The sequence below is a fragment of the Erythranthe guttata genome, chromosome 12 (genome assembly GCF_056151865.1).
Source record: "Erythranthe guttata isolate IM_541 chromosome 12, IM_541, whole genome shotgun sequence".
NCBI classification, from domain to species: domain Eukaryota; kingdom Viridiplantae; phylum Streptophyta; class Magnoliopsida; order Lamiales; family Phrymaceae; genus Erythranthe; species Erythranthe guttata.
In genome coordinates, this window is record NC_142544.1 from 19,024,175 (window position 1) to 19,043,174 (window position 19,000).

At 36.4% G+C, this 19,000-nt stretch overlaps 3 protein-coding genes across 15 annotated transcripts; 1 reads left to right on the top strand and 2 right to left on the bottom strand.

Moving 5' to 3' along the window:
* Positions 1-157: 157 nt before the first annotated feature.
* LOC105956549 (polyubiquitin) lies at positions 158-1,503 on the bottom strand. Its single transcript, XM_012980398.2, has one exon. The coding sequence runs from the start codon at positions 1,193-1,195 to the stop codon at positions 260-262; it is 936 nt and encodes a 311-aa protein (XP_012835852.2). The 5' UTR covers positions 1,196-1,503; the 3' UTR covers positions 158-259.
* Positions 1,504-1,697: 194 nt separating this feature from the next.
* On the bottom strand, positions 1,698-8,803 carry LOC105956676 (uncharacterized). 11 transcript variants are annotated; one of them, XM_088826249.1, is made up of 10 exons: positions 8,614-8,781; positions 8,178-8,212; positions 7,571-7,704; positions 6,923-7,240; positions 4,972-5,111; positions 3,795-4,541; positions 3,310-3,719; positions 2,387-2,485; positions 2,130-2,267; positions 1,698-2,018 (listed from the first exon to the last, which is right to left on the bottom strand). In XM_088826249.1, the coding sequence occupies exons 5-10, from the start codon at positions 5,063-5,065 to the stop codon at positions 1,863-1,865; spliced, it is 1,644 nt and encodes a 547-aa protein (XP_088682375.1). In that variant the 5' UTR covers positions 5,066-5,111; positions 6,923-7,240; positions 7,571-7,704; positions 8,178-8,212; positions 8,614-8,781; the 3' UTR covers positions 1,698-1,862. The 11 variants fall into 11 exon arrangements, with proteins under 11 accessions (XP_088682375.1, XP_088682381.1, XP_088682376.1 ...); XM_088826255.1 differs by lacking the exons at positions 7,571-7,704; positions 8,178-8,212 and adding an exon at positions 4,656-4,791; XM_088826250.1 differs by lacking the exon at positions 8,178-8,212 and having other exon boundaries at positions 7,571-7,702; positions 8,614-8,735.
* A 2,575-nt stretch (positions 8,804-11,378) lies between these two features.
* On the top strand, positions 11,379-18,683 carry LOC105956677 (valine--tRNA ligase, mitochondrial 1-like). 3 transcript variants are annotated; one of them, XM_088826993.1, is made up of 21 exons: positions 11,379-11,668; positions 11,794-11,864; positions 12,353-12,415; positions 12,511-12,680; positions 12,767-12,839; positions 13,075-13,140; positions 13,221-13,304; positions 13,887-13,964; positions 14,155-14,238; positions 14,329-14,408; positions 14,570-14,627; positions 14,706-15,008; positions 15,102-15,272; positions 15,523-15,722; positions 15,898-16,300; positions 16,538-16,789; positions 16,877-17,377; positions 17,573-17,679; positions 17,835-17,934; positions 18,055-18,200; positions 18,300-18,683. In XM_088826993.1, the coding sequence occupies exons 2-21, from the start codon at positions 11,805-11,807 to the stop codon at positions 18,463-18,465; spliced, it is 3,165 nt and encodes a 1,054-aa protein (XP_088683119.1). In that variant the 5' UTR covers positions 11,379-11,668; positions 11,794-11,804; the 3' UTR covers positions 18,466-18,683. The 3 variants fall into 3 exon arrangements, with proteins under 3 accessions (XP_088683119.1, XP_088683120.1, XP_088683121.1); XM_088826994.1 differs by having other exon boundaries at positions 11,379-11,627; XM_088826995.1 differs by having other exon boundaries at positions 11,429-11,664.
* The last annotated feature ends 317 nt before the right edge of the window (positions 18,684-19,000 follow it).

The following is a 19,000-nucleotide window of genomic DNA, read 5'->3' on the forward strand; positions in this document are numbered from 1 at the left end:
GTTGTTCCCAAGTCGGACCAGAAAAATTTATTATTTAAGCGAGATTATTAATTTATCGAGGTATATATATATATATATATATATATATATATATATATATATATATATATATATATATATATATATATATATATATATATATATACTCAATAAAATATTTGTTCGACAATTTATTTGTTTATTTCATAGCAATTTCAACTTTCTTTATTCTGAAAATTTGGAAACATACAATGGTGATAAAAATAAGATGCTGCATCCACTAGTCGGAACGGACGAGGCGCACGGTCGAGCCATCCTCGATATTGTAATCAGCGAGCGTGAGCTGCTTATCCAATACGAGGCGCTTCTGCTCGAACATCAGCGCCGGATAAGCTATCGGAATGTGTTCCTTTTCATAGATCTTCCCCACCACAGTTTCGATTGCGTCTGAACCCTCAACATCTAACATGAATGAGAATCCATCATCCACCTCCACCCGAATCTTCATCTTCATCTTCAGACGATGCGAGCTCGAAACAACAAGGAACAAGGTGGAATCTTCGACGATATTACATTCTCCAACAGTGCGCGAATCCTCAAGCCACTTGTGCTCGAACACCAGCACCTGATCGGCTACCGGAATGCCCCTCGTGCCGTGGATAGCCGCCTTGACGTCGGCCACCGTATCGGAACTCTCAACGTCCAGGGGGATCGTCTTGAATCGATATCCCATCATGCTACTAATCACATAAATCTTCACCCGAACCGATAGGTGCAGGGTGGATTCGTGGCGAATTTCGTAAAAGGTTAGGCTGCGCATATCGTCGAGCACCTTGTGATCAAAGGTCAGAATCTGACGATCTACGGGGACGCCTTGCTTCTCCTGGATCATCTTTTTGATATAGCCGATTGTGCTGCTAAGGCACGCCCTCAAGGTGACGGTGAATCCGGTCGAACTCTCCACCGAGATCTGCGAGCCGCATGCTAGCAACCTCAAAACCAAGTGCAGGGTCGACTCCTTACGAATACTGTAGTCCGCTAGGGTTCTGCCGTCTTCGAGCGTTCTCCCGGCGTAAATCAGCCTGGCCAGATGAGGCGACGAAATTAAATCCCTGTCCTTTAGTTTCTCCTTGACGCCGTAGACGGTGTCGGAGCTCTCCACCTCGAGAGAGATCGTCTTTCCGGTCAGGGTTTTCACAAAGATCTGCATCCTCATTTGTAGCGTGAATTGTTACAAGGAAGGCCAGGTTACTCATAAGAGTATATATAATACGCGTAATACGAAAAAGTCATATGCGTTTAGGGTAAATTATACCTACGCCCCCGGCATGCTAAAAATAACTTTAAGGTCCATATAGTATCGGTAATTACAATCACCCCTGAAATAATTACCGGAGCCAAGATTTCTTGTCTTTGGGACCAATATGCACTATATTTATTTCTCGCGGGGCCGTTAATGCTATCATAGACGAAAATATAGTGCATATCGGTCCCAAAGACATGAAATTTTAGCTCCGGTAATTGTTTCAGAGGTGTGGTTGTGATTACCAATAGTACATGGACCTTAAAATTATTTTAGCATACCTCAGAGGTGCAGGTGTAATTTACTCTTAAATTTAAACTTTAAAGTGAATATTTTTCTCCATTAGAATTCAAATGTTTCTTGGTGTATGCTTTTAGGCCATTTTTTTTCTTCTAAAAAAGTAAAATATTCCATATTTGTAAAATGAAGAAATGAACATTAGGACAACAGGTAGTGAGTGAGTACTATTATACATGGTAACTGGTAAGAACATCTATCTATCTGCATTCAAAAGTCGATCGTCTTCGACAATTTTTAAGGAATATTTCGAAACGAAAACCATTAAAAAGTTGAGACTAATTCAAGTAGATGACTTGTCCTTGACGCTGTCATCCACAGCAGATGCCTTGCAGATCGGACATGAATTCTTTATCGATAGCCATTTTCTAATGCATCCCACGTGAAAATCATGCCCGCATTTCAGAGCCCCAGCATTATCCATGTTTTTGTATTCATCCTGTTAACACAATTAAACAAAGGGGGGAATTCTTCTCAGATGTATACCGAACGAAAATCAAATTCAACATCCAGTTGGTCCTCTATGAATTGCAATATGAGAGAGTCTCACCAGACAAATGACACATTTTCCATGGTCTTGAAGTTGGTCCGGTACATAGTATATGGACTCGGTCAGACATTTTGAAATTAAATCTTCAGACAAGCCGGTGCTGACACTTCCGATTCTCTCTCCCAGTACAAGGAGCTCCTGCTCATGTCAATCGCTTATGTTTCAGTAACTAAGACGAAAACTAGTAACATATAAAATTATCGTAGAAGTAAAAGAAATTACAAATTCATTTAGAAGAAAAATGGAGTATCATGCACCTCATAGCTCATATTGTCGATGTCAAGTCTCATGTCCATGTGTTGATCAAAAAGGGTTCTCGATCCAGAAAATGTTGACTGGTCCACAACCATGAGACCCTGAAATAAAGCCACACGAATGAGGGAAAGAGTATGGAGAAATATCCGAATGACATTCTATTAAGCTAGAAATGTATTGAAATGAAACATCATTCCTCGATAATCACACAACTACTACATAAGATAGACGAGTTGGGAACATCCTATGTGCAGATATCTTCAAACATGAGGTTGCAATACGTCATAAACGGGTGCACTCCTTGCAGGCATGTATTGTATTGTATATTCGAAGAAGCAATTCCAATCTCAACTTTTTTCTGGAACTTCCAAACTCCAATTATCAACTCTATATAGTTATATTGGAACATTAAACTATCAGCTCATCCAGGCGTGCATACGCCGTCATCCTTCAATTATCAAAGAACATACACACATGCAAATTACATCTAACAAATTCTATAGAGGATGTAGATCGTATAACAGATATATAAGCTTCGTTGATATTACACAACTTAGACAAAAATATATACTCATTATTCCACATTTTTCTGTTTCTCATTTCTCTGCAATTTACACTTTTTCGTTCTGAAATTTTGGAAATTTTCATGTGATAAAATAATTGCTAAATAAACCAAAAGAACTTTAGAGTCCCGTACAGCCAACAGACAAGACGAGAACAGGTCAGGCCCAGACTGCACACATTCAACGTATAGTAAACATCAATATCTACAAAACACGAATTTTAAACAATGGCATGCGGAAAAGACACCACCAAATTTGACAGAATTCACTAAGCTGTCAAAAAGTGAGAAATATAATGTCGCAGTCCGCATACTAATAACATTCATGAGAAGATATGATGATTTTTCCGACAACATGCGCACCTCTGGTGTCATATGATGACGGAGACTTGCCTCCTCAGTAAATGGTCTATATCTGTCACTTGATATCCCAGTTCTCCCATGTCTTTCACTGGTACGGAATCTTATGGTAGAGTGGGCCCTAGGATATCTGGAAGGATAACGTCCTGCCACCATTTGTGACCCTTCATCTGAATGACCTACCTGCCCATGATGAAAGTTGCTTGATGAAGCTCTGAAAGCTGGGATGGATCTTTGGTCAAAACCACTTTGAATCCCTCTGACAGGTTGGTTCAAGCTACTGTTACCATTTTGAGGGACAGGGTTCCTATTTGAGGTAGCATTATTGCTATAACTCCCACTCTCTACCGAACCATTAGCATAACTGTTTACTGTGTTTTGGGTGTTGGGAACGTGATTGAAGACACTGGAATCTGAAATTGAAAAATAAAATTATTTTACTATAAGATGAGTATGTTACACTAAGTAATAAATCCATGAATAGTTACCTGGAGGACAAGCCAACCCATGACTAGCAGGTGGTACGAGATGACGATTCCATTCCATTGTTGGTACATTTAAACTCTGCCCCCAGAAATCCACTGAATTTGACGGATCAGACGATCCACTAGAAAAGCAACGATGGAAAGAATTGCTTGGCCTATGAGTCCTAGGTATATTGGGTTCCAGTTCAACTCCAGTTCTACTTCTCACATTTCTCGGCATACCTTCACCGCCAATAGAGAGATTATCAACTCTGTAACGAGGAGGATACTCCTCTCGAGGGGTATGATAAAATTCTTTTATCTGCTTTTCTTGCGATCGGTCAGCTCCTAGATGCGGATTTGACGAGCTTCCAACATCATAATATCTGCTTGTATAACCCCCGTCACACAACTGAGGCATGCTAGGGCTTTTACGCTTGTACATTCCTCTGCCACTGCTCATTGTCTGATTGTAAGAACTGCCATCTACTCCAGGGACTCTCTGCCCACTGAGGCTGGACGAAGATGGGTGATGAAAATATTTATCTGGGACCATGTGGAAATTTCTGGCAGGAGGTTGGTGCGGAAAATGATTATGAGATGGACCTGGAGCCTGTGGTTGATGATGTGGCAATTCAGCGTTAAGCATGGCTGAAGAGTATCCATTTGACCCAGTAGCAGGGTACAATGGAGAAGGAAAGGGTCCACTGTGGTTGGTCATATTTTCCACAGGATGAACAAGAGAACTGCTTCCAGTAGCACCAGCTCTTGCTGCATATATACAGAGAACAGAAAAGTAGCATAAGGCAAACTTTTAAGGAAACAAAGAAAAGTTAACTGAACATTACAAGCATGATTGAAATGTTACTTCTACAGAGACCTAACCTCTGATATATTAGTTGCATAACTGGTGCCCTATATTTCATGAATATCAGCCTAAAGGAATTTCGCCCACCTACTTGATTTAAGACAATCCATAATGAGCGAATTTCTCTTCTTCCCCTATCTGTGGCTAAGAAGACTATATCCTCATAGTAAATAGGGCATTCAATAACCACAAAGATGAACTAGAAATCAGTTGTTACTATGGGCAAAAATGGTGAGAGATATAACAGAACAAATGCTCCTTTCCCCCTTTCAATAAAAAGAAAGTCGTGAATATGAAAGAATGGCACATAAGTGAAAGAGTGAGATTTTATACCCATGGGCATGTAAGGTTGATGTCCACGATTCCATCCCTGATCACCATCAGGCTCGGGAATCTGAGGTGTGTTGAACATGTGTCTATGCCTCATAGCTGGTTGACCTGTGCAAGTACTAATTTCTCAAGCAGACGAAAATCTGCATGGGATGACACATTATCACAGAAGCAGATCCCAGTACCAGCAAAAAACCTCGAAGAAACAAATAAGAAACATCCAGTCATAGTTGGAAGATTGTGATTAGAAAGAGGTCCTACATAAAATGCTTGTTTGACCAAAAATTGCAAGCATAATAAATATGCACTTTCATTTCTCTTCATAAATAAAACAGTTGACACTTCACACAGGAGAAGCCCGTAAAAGGACAGATAGCAAAGATGACTTTCAAGATACCATCACATAACCCACACATCAGCCCACGTCCTAAACAGGATAGGTAACTCATGTTGGTAATCACCACAAATATTTAAATTTCAAACTTGAGAATCTTCAGAGTCTCAGCAAGATTTTCTCTCATCATTTGTAGCAAATGCATTACAATTTTATTGCTAATCTATACTCACCACGTAAGTAGATGAAGCCATAAAAAGCATGGTAAAATACTAGCTGAAAATATACTTATCTGAATGACCTTCTCTGACCACCTTATGAAGGCGTATACACTCAAAGAGGGCAAGTACAATTGGTATTAATTTTGAAGAGTTAAACGCGTGGAATAGATAAAATCACATCACCCTTCATTTGCTTCAAGAACCATGAAATAAACATTGCATGCCTTTATGGAGAGACTTTTAAGATTGCATGATCAAGAGTCCAGAGGGTATATACTGACAACAGGTTAAGGAAATAAATATATTCAGGAGAAATCTGAAAATCCTCGGATCTAAGTCAAAATCCTCGGATCTAAGTCTAGCACCAAGCAAATGGTTATAAATTTTTTTGCAGTTAACTTAAAATCTTAGAATAACAGCAGCACTCCTTTTCTTTTCTTTTTCAAAAAAAATAATTGGCCTTATAATATGGCCTTACAACGCATGCACCCAACACACACACCCATACGGATTCGAACCCCCAACCTCTCACCAAACACAACTATGGGAGAGGCTCCTGGTACCATGTCCAGCTTGTCTATCGTGCCAAAAAAGTTGAAAAGACTAGAATTGGCACTATTCAAATATTATTAGAGACTTCAAGGAGAAAAGACAATCAAGTTCTCTACAACGTGTGCTATATCAAGCAAAATATCATATACATAGCCAAAGAAACTTCATTGATGGAATCTGTTTTCAACAAAAAAAGGAAATAACTAGAGACATATCCGTTCAGCTATGATTGGACAAAGCTCTCTATCAGAAAAAAATAATAACATATTACAAAATTGCAAGTGCCAGAATAAGTAGAATTCATGCTGGTGTACTATGTGGGCAGCTCTCCATATAAGTATAGAAGTAACCGTACTGAAGTGCTAGAATGTGTTCCATACTGAACATTTGTAACAGCCAATAGGCAAATAACCTTAAACTTGCTCTTGTGCAACCCGTCTCACTTAGATAGTCTCCTACTCAAGCTGATTCTCAGCTGCCATTGGAGTGAGATTACAATCAAAATCAATAACCTTTAATCATCTTAAGGATCAATACCTCAAACAAAGTTAACTACAAGAATAGTCAACCGCTATGCAAGTGAATCCAAGGAAAAGGGACCGCCGCCTAGCAAGCAGAGATATGGAAGACTTGATTAAATAGCTAAAATAGCGTAATAGATTACCAAGCCAGAGCCGAACTCTTCCAGTGTATCACACATTCACAACCCATAGATTTAATGATGCAATCTATAACCACTAATAGAGCTAAGATGATTTCTAATAGCCAGAAAATACTTTTAGAAAGTGATATAGGTCTGATGCCATGCACCATCAAGAAAACACAAATTGCCCCAGATGTCACTCACCAGAAAGGCCCCTAAATACCAAAATATGGCTGGTAACTTTCATCAAGGCCAATCCTGGAATTAACTGAGACCAATTTAAAATGTGTTCCTTTTTTGGAGCAGAATGATGAACTGTTACACATAAATTCCACTCAGGGCTAAGGACTTAACGTCTGGCAATATTATGTTCTATATTATCTTCTTTCATTCTCCAACTCAAAGGCTTGACTCGTTAGTTACTGTAACTGCAGCAGGTCATTTTATTATTCATTCGAATGGGAAACCAGAATTCAAATTCAATTCCCTTTCGTCAGTGATCGAGGTGGACCATAAAAGTTCCTGCAATACCATTCATGATTCAGAATTTTCATGTTAGAGAGGCTAAGCAGCTATAGACCAAGTATATGACCTATTTGTGTCTAGGAGATAAGCTATTTCTACATTTAAAACAGATTAACGGTGACTAAGCAAAAGAAGATGCATATATCCAAGATCTTCGTACATTGCCCATTTCCCAGCTACCTAATACGTTATCTAAAAGAACCGTGTAAGAAACATTTCAATGATTAGGACTAAGCAGAGTTTAAAACTGATGTAAGATGAGGAAGTTTCTTGTAGGAACAAAATATCTTAGGCAGAGACAGAGTACTAAGAATAAAGATATCTCACCTGAAAATTATTCTCTCTATCCATAAAATGATGCCAGATGAAGCATCATAAATAATCACTCAGGGAGACATTCTAACGTTTGCGTAGCTTGACGTCCTTTTCACTTTCCGACTGGTCGGAACAAACGTAAACCTCTAACGTAAAAGAGCATAAGCTTTGAGTAAACAAATAACGATTTACTATGACAATGTAACATTGTCACATGAACATGAATCTTTAAAACCCCAATTTTTTAGCCACTAAGAAAACTAATTAAAACATGAAAGTTAGAAATTCACATATTAGAAAATACAGGGTGTTTAAAGAGAACTGAACCTAGTCAGTTCTTTTCTTTTTTCTTTTTTTTTTTTTTTTAATTATGTCACTGAGAACATGATCGAGATAAAATACTAACGCTATTTTGCAGTGGCTGGGTCTTTCTGATGATGCATAACAAAATCCCCAAAAAATGTTTAAATGAGAAAGAAAAAAAAAACAAAAGACAATCATCAATGACTACAGCGAACAAGATAAATTAATTACTAAAAGATATTATAAAACAAGCAATCTCAACAAGATATGTAACCCCAAAAACCACCATGTATTACCATATTCAGTAACTATTTACCTGATCCACTTTCCTGGGAAAATCAGGAAGAGTATCTAGCAACAGATAAACCAATTAATATTATAACGATAACGAAGCCAAAAACAAAATTGATACTGAGTAGTTATATCCACCATATGCACAAAAAATAAACTTACACGAAGAAAAAATTTGAAAAAAAAAACGGAAAATCAAATCAGAAAGAAATAACTAAAAATCAAATATCAAAACTCTACAAATTCATATGAAGAAAATATAGCTCGGAAAGCACAATCTCCCCAAATTCACACCAAAACCATACAAATAATGCATCGATCATACAAAATACATATAAATGCGAAATTTAATCCATAGCTCAACAAACCCCCCTCAATCAGGAGCGATTTATAAAGCAAAATGCAAATTTAATGCTAAGGAAAGTTCAGTAGTAAAAAAATATATTATTACATCGAAATACCTATCTTAATCGGTGATCGGAAAGAACACGATGGATGATCAACGGAGATACACAAACAGCATATACAGAACCAGACGGAATGTGAAAAGGGGATTAGAGATAGAGAGAGATTATAAGAAGAAATGAAACGGTAGAATTTTATATTGTATACATTGTATGCGTAGGCGTGGAGAAGAACGAAATACACTACACCTCAATAAATTAATAGTTGATAAGCAAAAGTGGAAATATATTATATTATTATTTAGATAATTTAATATTTCACTAATATATTTTGTTAATTATAATTGTGTTAATTTATAGATGTTTAAATATATTCTAAAAATAAATTAATTATCAAAAAATAGTAAAAACTAATAATATTAGTTATGTGCTTTAAACTTTAAACATTATCACTAATAGATACAAGATTTAAAAATTGGATAAATGGTAATTTATAATTATTAAATAATTAGTGTAATCCACAAAAAACTTAAAGTAATTCAGTAACCAATTATTGTAATTCACTATTAAATTAATATAATCCACTAGAAAATTTTGGTAGTCAATTTTAATAAATGTAGATAATCAACTTTAAGTTATTGTTTTTTTTTTAGGAAAGTTATTGTTTTTTGAATTATGTGGGTTTTTTTTTAAAACAAAAAAACCAACATAACCGATACTAGGGGATCACATGTATAAGGAACTCAAAATAAAGAGAAATTAAAAAAATAATATTAAAAAAAAATATTCATTTGAGTCGTAACACTATGAAACTTATTATTATTTTTTGAAAATCAGAAAATATATATTTTTAAAGTATTAAAACATTATTATCAAACAATTATATTGTTAATAATTAATTAACAATATGAATATTTCGTACATTGCACAAATGAAACTCCTAGTAGGCTAGTACTAACAAAATTAATGTGCATATTCATTACTAAATTATTATTGGGATTATTTTGTAGACCCCCCTCATTCCCAAATTATATAGAACTAACTACCAAGTGGATTACACTCTAATGGAAACCCCCATAATTTCAGAAATATTTTGACATACCCCCCTGGGCCCATCTGAAGTACCTATAATACTCTTTTAAAATCAGTTTTAAACCCTAGACACTCACATTTCGGTCACTCTTCTTCTCCCAAATTCAAAATCCCGCCTCCACAAACCTCCCACCGGTGAAATTGCTTCCCGGAGCCATAACTCTCTCTCCGGTGGTCGGAATTCGATGGTTTAACTACCGTTGGAATCCTCTCGTCGAGCTCTTTCTTTTGGTGGTGATTTCATTCGGGTTGGAGAACAGATCTGTTTCTGCAATTTTTTTTTCATTCGACGACGGTGGTCTTGCCGGAGGTGTTCTTTGTGTTCCACCAGTCGAAATTCAACGGGCTACCCACCGTTGGATTCCTCTCGTCGATATCTATATTTTGATGGTAATTTTGTTTATTTTTATGTTTACAGATTTATTTCTATAATTTTTTGCATTTGCGGGTGTGCGAAACTGTGGGTGGTTAGTAGCGGCGCCTAGGGTTTTGGTAGGAGGCGAGGGGGGTGAGGATTCACTGTATGTTTGATTTAAAATTTATAGCATTTCCCAGCAATAACCTCTCTCTCTATCTCTCGATCTTTTAGTTTTTGTCGATTTTTTAGTGTTTTGATGTTTCATCAAATTTTGTTGATTTGCAACTAAGTAATTTTTTTTTTGTTTTGATTTTGCAATTGCAGCTTATGAAAAGCCATTGATCCTCTCCTTGAAGGTGTCAAAAATTTGGTTGAAGTCACTTGTGAAGCAGTGTTTCACAAACTGTATACATAACTATACATTACTATACATATATAGTAACATTTAGTTATATATGCATATATTTGTGTATTTTCATTTTTTTATTTTTTTTGGTTCTGAGGTGATTTATAATAAAAATATTGACATTTGTAAATTTTTATTGGGGTTTATGAATTTCTTTTGTATAAACCAGTATTCGTGTGTGTATACAATTGATCGACAAAAAATATGGGGAAAAAAACGAACATAACTACGAATTACTATAGGTACCATAGTTACATGTAGTTATTTTCAGTACTGCAAACGTATTGTTTTGAAAATTAAAAAAATTAAAAAAAAAATAAAAAATTAAAAAAATTAAAAATTTTTTTTTTTTTTTTAATTTAAAAAAAAAATTAAAAAATTAAAAAAAAAATAAATATATATAAATTTAACAAACAGGTTTATTATTATTTATAAAAAAAAAAAAAAAACGAAAATAATAATAAATAAATCAGCGAAAATGATAAATACAGTACCAGAAATGCTGAATGCAGTTTGGCCGAAAATTGCATATAAGGATAGTATAGTACTTTCCCTTCTCCAGGGGGGTATATCAAAGGATGTTTTGGGCTTGGGTTTATCCCTAGTTTATTTGGTGGCTAGGGGTATGTAAAATAACCCCATTATTATTTGTACAAATGCAATTATATATTTTCTACTATTCAAAATTGAATTGAATAATGACTTTAGTTTATCTAATGGGCCTTAGCCCAAAAGAATGTAAAGAGAAACAAATGACTTAAAAACCACTAAAGAGTCCAGTATAGGTCAAAGATCACAAAAGAACAACGACCGTTAAGTTACGGAGTTGCTTAGCGTCAACGTTAACTCATATACTTCCAAAAGTAAGATGCAGTTATTAATTAACGTTAACGATCACTTACCTTCCATTAAAAATTCCGCACGTGGGAATATTAAAAAGGAAATTACCAAACATAAGTTTTCTTTAGCGTGATTAGTACATTAAACGCTCACGCTAATTAAAACGGTTCTACTTTGTATTTTGTTTTCCGCCTGCAAATTTACGCCACCGCCGCCTGATCACTCGTCCGCCCTAAGTTGCTGAACCGGACTCCTTCAATTCCAACCGCATAACGCCGCCGGACCACTGTTGATACTCGGCCTCCTACAGCCGACTTTATAATCCGACCGAGATTCTCTCCATTCTCGCTAATCCGAGCGGCTGATCACTGCTTGGTCGGCGCCTATTAAATCTGTTTTTTTTGGAGAATCTGTGAGTGTGTTTTTTTCTTGTATTTGCTCTTTTTTTTTTCCAGTTTCATTCTTCGGGGGGTATGATGTTAGAAACATGGCTCTTTGAGATTGATTTTTTTTTTTTTTTTAATTTTTGGGTTATCGACAGAGGGAGGATCAATGGATTCGTTAGAGCTTACACGGGAAGAACTGGAGAAGAAGAAGAAGAAAGACGAAAAGGTTTGAGCCTCCGTTAACTATTCGTTTGCTGCCGTTTATAATTGTATTAGGAATTACAGAGCTTTAAGTTGGCATTAGTGAATTTTGGCGGTAGAGTTGCATGTATGTGTAATTTGATTGGGTTTTCAAGAATCTCGTTCCACTACGTCAACTTTTCTCATTGCTTCCATGCAGTGCATGTATATCTTTTGTGAAGTTTCGTGGCTTTTGATTAATCCGTATTCTTTTGCCTCGTTTCGGCGATACCAATATTATCTAATTCGAGATTGCATGTTTTTACGCGTACTCTACAAACAATATTATTGCCCTTTTAAAGAATTCACAATTTCAATAACGCATTGGTATAATTGATGCTGTGTAGCTGTGTTCATGTAATCCATATTGATCATACTAGGCATAAGTCCTGTATTTTTAGTTATGTTCAACTAACTACTGCTGTTTGATTGTATTAATGGTTTTCGTGAATTGCGTTTGATGGATTCTTGTAGGCTAGAGAGAAGGAGTTGAAGAAACTTAAGGCTAAACAAAAAGCAGAAGCAGCCAAACTTCAGGTATTTATTAAGGACTAAAAAAAGGAAAATTATGCTGTTTTTTCTTACTCGTTTTATGGAAATAATTTACTCATCGCACTTTCTGGAAAATCAAGGCACAACAATCTACTACCTCTTCAAAGTCGGAGAAAAAGAAGAATGCAAAACGAGAAGCTGAGGAGGACAATCTTGAGGATTATACCGACCCTGAAACACCTTTTGGTGAGAAGAAGAATCTGTCTCGACAAATGGCAAAGACTTACAATCCCAGTGCTGTCGAAAACTCGTATGCTTGAATTATTTGATCTATTTTCCCTTTGAAATATAAAAAACGCTTCTTTCTAACCTATGTGCTTCAAATTTCCGATCTAGGTGGTATGAATGGTGGGAGAAGTCTAATTTCTTCGAGGCAGACGCAAAAAGCACCAAACCGCCTTTTGTCATTGTGAGTTTCTGAGATATGCTCATCCTTAGAAGATCGATAGCTATTGAAGAGTGAAATATGTTTAAATTAAAAAGTTAGCAATGACCTATTGAAAACATAAGCATATAATTTAGCGAGTGGGTTATCCATATGTATTCATCTTTTTTCATTTGTTTTGTTTCCTTTCTGGTGGGGTTGCTTATTTATCCAAACAATAGCGACTAATATTTTCGACCATTTCTTGTTGGGAATGCAGGTTCTTCCACCACCTAATGTTACTGGGGCCCTTCATATTGGCCATGCTCTTACTGCTGCAATCCAGGTTTTTAATTCAACTTGCATTCTTGTGAAACTTATCGAAATTGAATTTTTATTTAATTGCTTGTTATTTACAATCTGCAGGATACAATTATTCGCTGGAAGCGGATGTCTGGATACAATACATTGTGGGTTCCTGGTATGGACCATGCTGGAATTGCCACACAGGTTGTTTTTTGGAACTTATTTATTTTATTATTATTATCTGCACGTCACTAGCTTCATTTATTTGATTTGGGTGGCAAGGGATTTGTCTAGGGGGAGGTTCGTGATAGGAAATTCTGATCCCGATATTAATTCAACAAGGGATGGCAATTTCGACCTGTATATCTTACTGAAAGAAGTTTACATTTTTCTTCAAAACGCATCTTAATGGATTTCCATTACATTCATAATATGATGTGGGCTTAATTTGTCAAACTCATTACCAGTTCATAATGATATAGAACTCATGCAAATTAGTTTATTTCTCAGAACTCAATTATAATGGTGTATAAGGTATTATCCAAAATTATTGAGATAGGAAAAAAGTTATGGAATACTTAGCTATTTAGTGAATATTATAAAGAATGTAGCAATTGATCTACTGATAAGATACATTTCGGTTCTTTCGTTCCCATAGCAATATCAAGATATATGGTATGTATTATAGATTTTTGAAGGTACTTGAAATGATGGGTATGATGGCTGCATATGAAGCGGAAAAATAGGCATCTGAATAAATAACCGGTGTTTATTTAACTGGCTCAGGTTGTCGTGGAGAAGAAACTTTGGAGGGAGATGAAATTGACAAGGCAGGATGTTGGTCGTGAAGGATTTATTGCCGAGGTGAGTTTGATCATCTGTACCTTTTTTTTGGTGATGATACGTTTTGTGGGTTCATTGTTTGGCTTACGATTGTACCAATTTCTATGAAATATATGACACTAGGTCATATGTTTTAGGTGATATATTTTGTTAAGACAACTAATCGGTCGTTCATTTAATTTAGCTAATCACTTGGAGAATTCGGTTATAGGTCTGGAAATGGAAGAATGAGTATGGGGGCACCATACTAAAGCAACTCCGGCGCTTAGGTGCATCTCTGGATTGGTCGCGCGAGGTGACAATTTTCGTCATTGTTAGATACTAATTTTCGTTTGTATCAGTAAACAGTCCGGTAATATTCTTTTGGTTTCATTGTCCCGAATAGTGCTTTACCATGGATGAGAAGAGATCAAAGGCTGTGACCGAGGCTTTTGTGAGACTTCACAAGGAGGGACTCATATACAGGTATGCTCATGCCTAAGTCATTGTAAGAACATTTCTCTTGAAATGCATGATAATTGTTTTGACTTGTAACATGTGTTAATTGTTATTCCTTCTTTGCTTGATTTATCGTGTTTAGTTTGTTCTTCATAGTTTTAAAACTTCTCATCCTATTTTATTTCCAGAGATATTCGTCTAGTGAACTGGGATTGTGTACTGAGGACAGCAATATCTGATATTGAGGTAAGATACAACTGTTCTGTTTCATCTTTTCGCATTTATGGCACAATTGTATCCTAAATTTCTGCTTTGGTCTTTTAGGTAGAACCCATAGAACTGAGTGAGAGAACACCGATACGAGTTCCTGGATATGAAAAACCCATCGAGTTTGGTGTGTTGACATTATTTGCTTATCCTTTGGAAGGAGGTTTAGGTGAGATTGTTGTGGCGACTACTCGTGTGGAAACAGTGCTGGGTGATACTGCAGTTGCCGTACATCCTGATGACCCAAGATACAGCCATGTTCATGGGAAATTTGTTGTTCACCCTTTTAATGGAAGGAAACTTCCTATAATTTGTGATCCATTGCTTGTAAGAATGAACGTTGGGACTGGTGCTGTTAAGGTAACCAATAACTTAGATTGTTCTGAATGATGGTCTTTGATTTTCCAGTTCTTCTTAGAAAAAGTCGATTCAAATGACATGAATATCTTGCAGATAACTCCAGCTCATGATCCTAATGATTTTAAGGTTGGCAAGCGCCATAATCTTGAATTCATCAACATTTTCACTGATGATGGAAAGATAAACAAGAAAGGCGGTCCTGAGTTTGCAGGTTTGCCACGTTATGAAGCTCGTGTGGCTGTGACAGAAGCTTTAAAGGAAAAGGTATACTAGTTTTTACATATTTCAAATATCGGGGTTTTGGCCACATATACTTTACTGTAGTTAGCCTTGTTGAAGTGCCAAGAGTAAGTTACAAATGAAATCTGATGGAAATCATCTTCCGTCCCTAGTTTCATTGCATTCTCATCGAATCCTTAAGAGAAAGGCTGTGCAACTTTTCGTAAAAATGAGGCGATTTTTTTTTTTTTTCCTACGATACGCGTTTTTACAGTTATTTTTCTTTGCACTTCAGGGACTCTACAGAGGTGATGAGGATTACAAGATGAGCATTTCCATTTGTTCAAGAAGCAAAGATGTAGTGGAGCCCCTCATAAAGCCCCAATGGTACGTAAACTGCAAAAGCATGGCGCAACAAGGTCTTGATGCTGTCATGGACGATACAAATCCGAAGATGGAGATCATACCCAAACAATACGTTGCTGAATGGCAGAGGTATTTTCTGAATTGATACAATCCTTTGACATTTTCTTACAAGAACATGATCATACAAGCAAGAACGGTGTTCTTCCTTTCTTGTTTTTCTCTACACATGTTTGATATATGCACATTGTTTTATGCCCCATTTTTATGAATTTTGATACTAGTGAGTGGGCTTTCTACATTGCAGATGGCTTGAAAACATACATGATTGGTGCATTTCAAGACAACTTTGGTGGGGCCACCAGGTTCCTGCATGGTATGCTATGTTTGAGGATGATAAAAAGAAGGTAATTGGTGCATACAATAACCAGTGGGTTGTTGCCAGAAATGAAGAAGATGCTCAGAAAGAGGCTAACAGAATATTTGCTGGAAAGAAGTTCGAGCTTTTCCAAGATCCCGATGTGTTGGATACTTGGTTTTCGTCTGGTCTTTTTCCATTATCTGTGTTAGGTTGGCCAGATAATACAGAAGATCTGAGAGCATTTTATCCCACATCCGTGCTTGAAACTGGCCACGATATCCTCTTTTTCTGGGTTGCTCGAATGGTGATGTTGGGAATGAAGCTAGGAGGTGACATACCATTTAGAAAGGTGAGTAACATTCTTATATTCATGATTTACAATGTATTCGCATTGCAAATTTTGTGGCTTTCCGTTTCTTTGTTTTGGTTTATCGTATCTGTCTAAACCTTTTCAGTTAACCCTTCAAGAATTATGGTGTCATTTGGTTTCTTTCTCTATCAATTAAATGTTACCGCTGTTTAGGTTTCTGTGATTTGTAGTGTTAAGAAAGAAAAAGCAAATGACCATTAATTTTTAACCATACAGGTTTACTTGCATCCTATGATTCGTGATGCACATGGAAAGAAAATGTCCAAGTCTGACGGAAATGTTATCGATCCGCTGGAAGTCATTAATGGAATAACCCTGGAAAATCTTCACAAAAGGCTAGAGGAAGGAAACTTTAATCCCACCGAATTGAAAACCGCAAAAGAGGGACAGAAGAAAGATTTCCCCAAGGGTATTCCTGAATGTGGGGCCGACGCGTTACGTTTTGCCCTTGTTTCATATACTGCTCAGGTTAGTACATATTTTCTGGGTTTTTTTTTTCTTCCTAAAATTGTTTGTTCTCTTTGAAGCTTGATATTCACATTCTCTACTTTTCAGTCGGACAAAATAAATCTGGACATTCAGAGGGTGGTTGGATATCGGCAATGGTGCAATAAGCTTTGGAATGCTATTAGGTTCGCGATGACTAAACTTGGAGACGATTATACCCCTCCTGCCGAGATTGTTCCAGCTGGCATGCCTTTCAGCTGCAAGTGGATACTTTCTGTTTTGAACAAAGCCATATCAAAAACAGTTCAATCCCTAGATTCCTGTGAATTCTCTGATGCTGCTACAGCTGTGTACTCGTGGTGGCAGTTTCAATTGTGTGACGTATTTATTGAAGTAATTAAGCCGTATTTTTCTGGCAACGATCCATCTCTTGCATCGGCAAGAAGATATGCACAGGATACCTTGTGGTTGTGTTTGGATTATGGGTTACGACTACTTCATCCTTTTATGCCATTCATCACAGAAGAATTGTGGCAGCGTCTTCCTTCGAAGAAGGATTCTTTGAGGAAACAATCGATTGTGATATCTGAATATCCATCAACCGTAGAGGTAAATGCTATACACACTTTTATGCAAGTTTAGTTAATACGATTTTCGTCTGTTTACATGATTTTGTTGCTTCATGTTGTACATTTTGAGCTCTATTATCTGTTTCTGTTGACTATAGATATATCGTAGTTTTTATCTACAATATACGATTCTATATTGTGTATAATGTTTTGAAATCCCCCTTTTTTTATGCAGTGTTGGACAGATGATGGTGTGGAGTCTGTGATGGAAATGATCGAATCCGTGGTGAAATCACTGAGGTCTCTTCGATCACAGTTGGCACCAAACGAGAGGCATGAAAGGTAAACATGAGAACGGTATATGTGTTGCAACCTTGTTGAAATAGACTCGGAAATTACTATCTTGTGCTTGCTACGAAGACAACAAAACGATAATCTTTGTTAAATGTTCCGAGTTTCTGATTTTGTTGATAACGAAGAAATGGACTTCTTTTCAGGCGAGCAGCTTTTGTCCGTTGCCGCAAAAGCGATGCATGTGAAATCATCAAGATGCATGAACTGGAGATTGCCACTCTTGCTACATTATCATCTCTCAATGTACGTAAAATCAATTTTTTTAGGGTTCCTCTTTTGATATACCGTTACCATAATAAATGAATAGGTTATATCATTCTTTGAACATATTGTATAAACATGATATATATATTTTTTATTTAGGTTTTGAGCGAGAGGGACGATGCACCGTTGGGTTGTAAGGTGGATGTGGTGAACGAAGCTCTTTCCGTTTTCCTCACACAGAAGGGGAATATTGACGTCGAAGCTGAACTTGAAAAACTGAGGAAGAAAATGGAAGATATACAATTGTGAGAAACTCGTGACCTGCTTTTTAATCGTTAGAAACTCGTTTTTTTTCTTTCATTTTTGCTGAATTATAATCGATAAATTGAGTATCTTGTTGGCAGGCAATGTGACAGCTTGAAGAAGAAAATGAGTGCACCTAGCTACCAAGAGAAAGTACCGCCTTATATTCGTGAACTGGATGATACTAAACTTGCATCGCTGATGCAAGAACTCTTATCGTTCGAGGTAGCTAGTCAGCAGTTAGGGCGTCAAAGTTCTCAGTCGTAAAAAACACGACATTGTTTTTAATTTTTTATTTTTTATTTATGGGCTATTAAATAGTACTTTATGCCCTTTAAATTATATCCCATTCTCTGCACTTCATTTTTTGTGGATGAGGCTGCATTTTAACGCATTTTATTAGTGTATATAACAGTATATTTATCGATAGTGGTCGGATTTTCGATCCAGATTTTGGTTATAACAATTGATGAAGACCTTTCTTCCGTTTTCGGTTTTCTTATTTCCACAAGAGATGCAATTCTTGGAAACTCGACTTTCAGATATTACCTATACCGTCCGTTAAAATTGGAAATTGAGATTTCAAAAATTGAAATGAAAAGACTTGTTTCAAAATCGGAAAATTTTGTGAAATTAAATATTTCATTTTTAAAATGGAAACCCGAAATTTCTTGCACATTTAATTTTGATTCAAAATTTTTGGAAATATTGTTTTGAAATCGAAAAATTCCATATCGGAGTAGTCGGAAATTGAATTTTTCGTTTAATTGTCAGTCCTAAGGCTACCAAAGGGCCAAACGTC

What these genes read in the sequence shown, in the direction of transcription:
- LOC105956549 (XM_012980398.2), bottom strand. Translation starts at nt 1,195, where the DNA reads ATGAGGATGCAGATCTTTGTGAAAACCCTGACCGGAAAGACGATCTCT.
- LOC105956676 (XM_012980553.2), bottom strand. Translation starts at nt 5,065, where the DNA reads ATGAGGCATAGACACATGTTCAACACACCTCAGATTCCCGAGCCTGAT. An exon ending in TCAACCTTACATGCCCATGG is followed by an intron (nt 4,542 to 4,971) that starts GTATAAAATCTC and finishes GTATATATGCAG; the next exon opens with CAAGAGCTGGTGCTACTGGA. An exon ending in TGGGTTGGCTTGTCCTCCAG is followed by an intron (nt 3,720 to 3,794) that starts GTAACTATTCAT and finishes TTTCAATTTCAG; the next exon opens with ATTCCAGTGTCTTCAATCAC.
- LOC105956677 (XM_088826993.1), top strand. Translation starts at nt 11,805, where the DNA reads ATGGATTCGTTAGAGCTTACACGGGAAGAACTGGAGAAGAAGAAGAAG. An exon ending in CCCAGTGCTGTCGAAAACTC is followed by an intron (nt 12,681 to 12,766) that starts GTATGCTTGAAT and finishes TTTCCGATCTAG; the next exon opens with GTGGTATGAATGGTGGGAGA. An exon ending in TACGTTGCTGAATGGCAGAG is followed by an intron (nt 15,723 to 15,897) that starts GTATTTTCTGAA and finishes TCTACATTGCAG; the next exon opens with ATGGCTTGAAAACATACATG.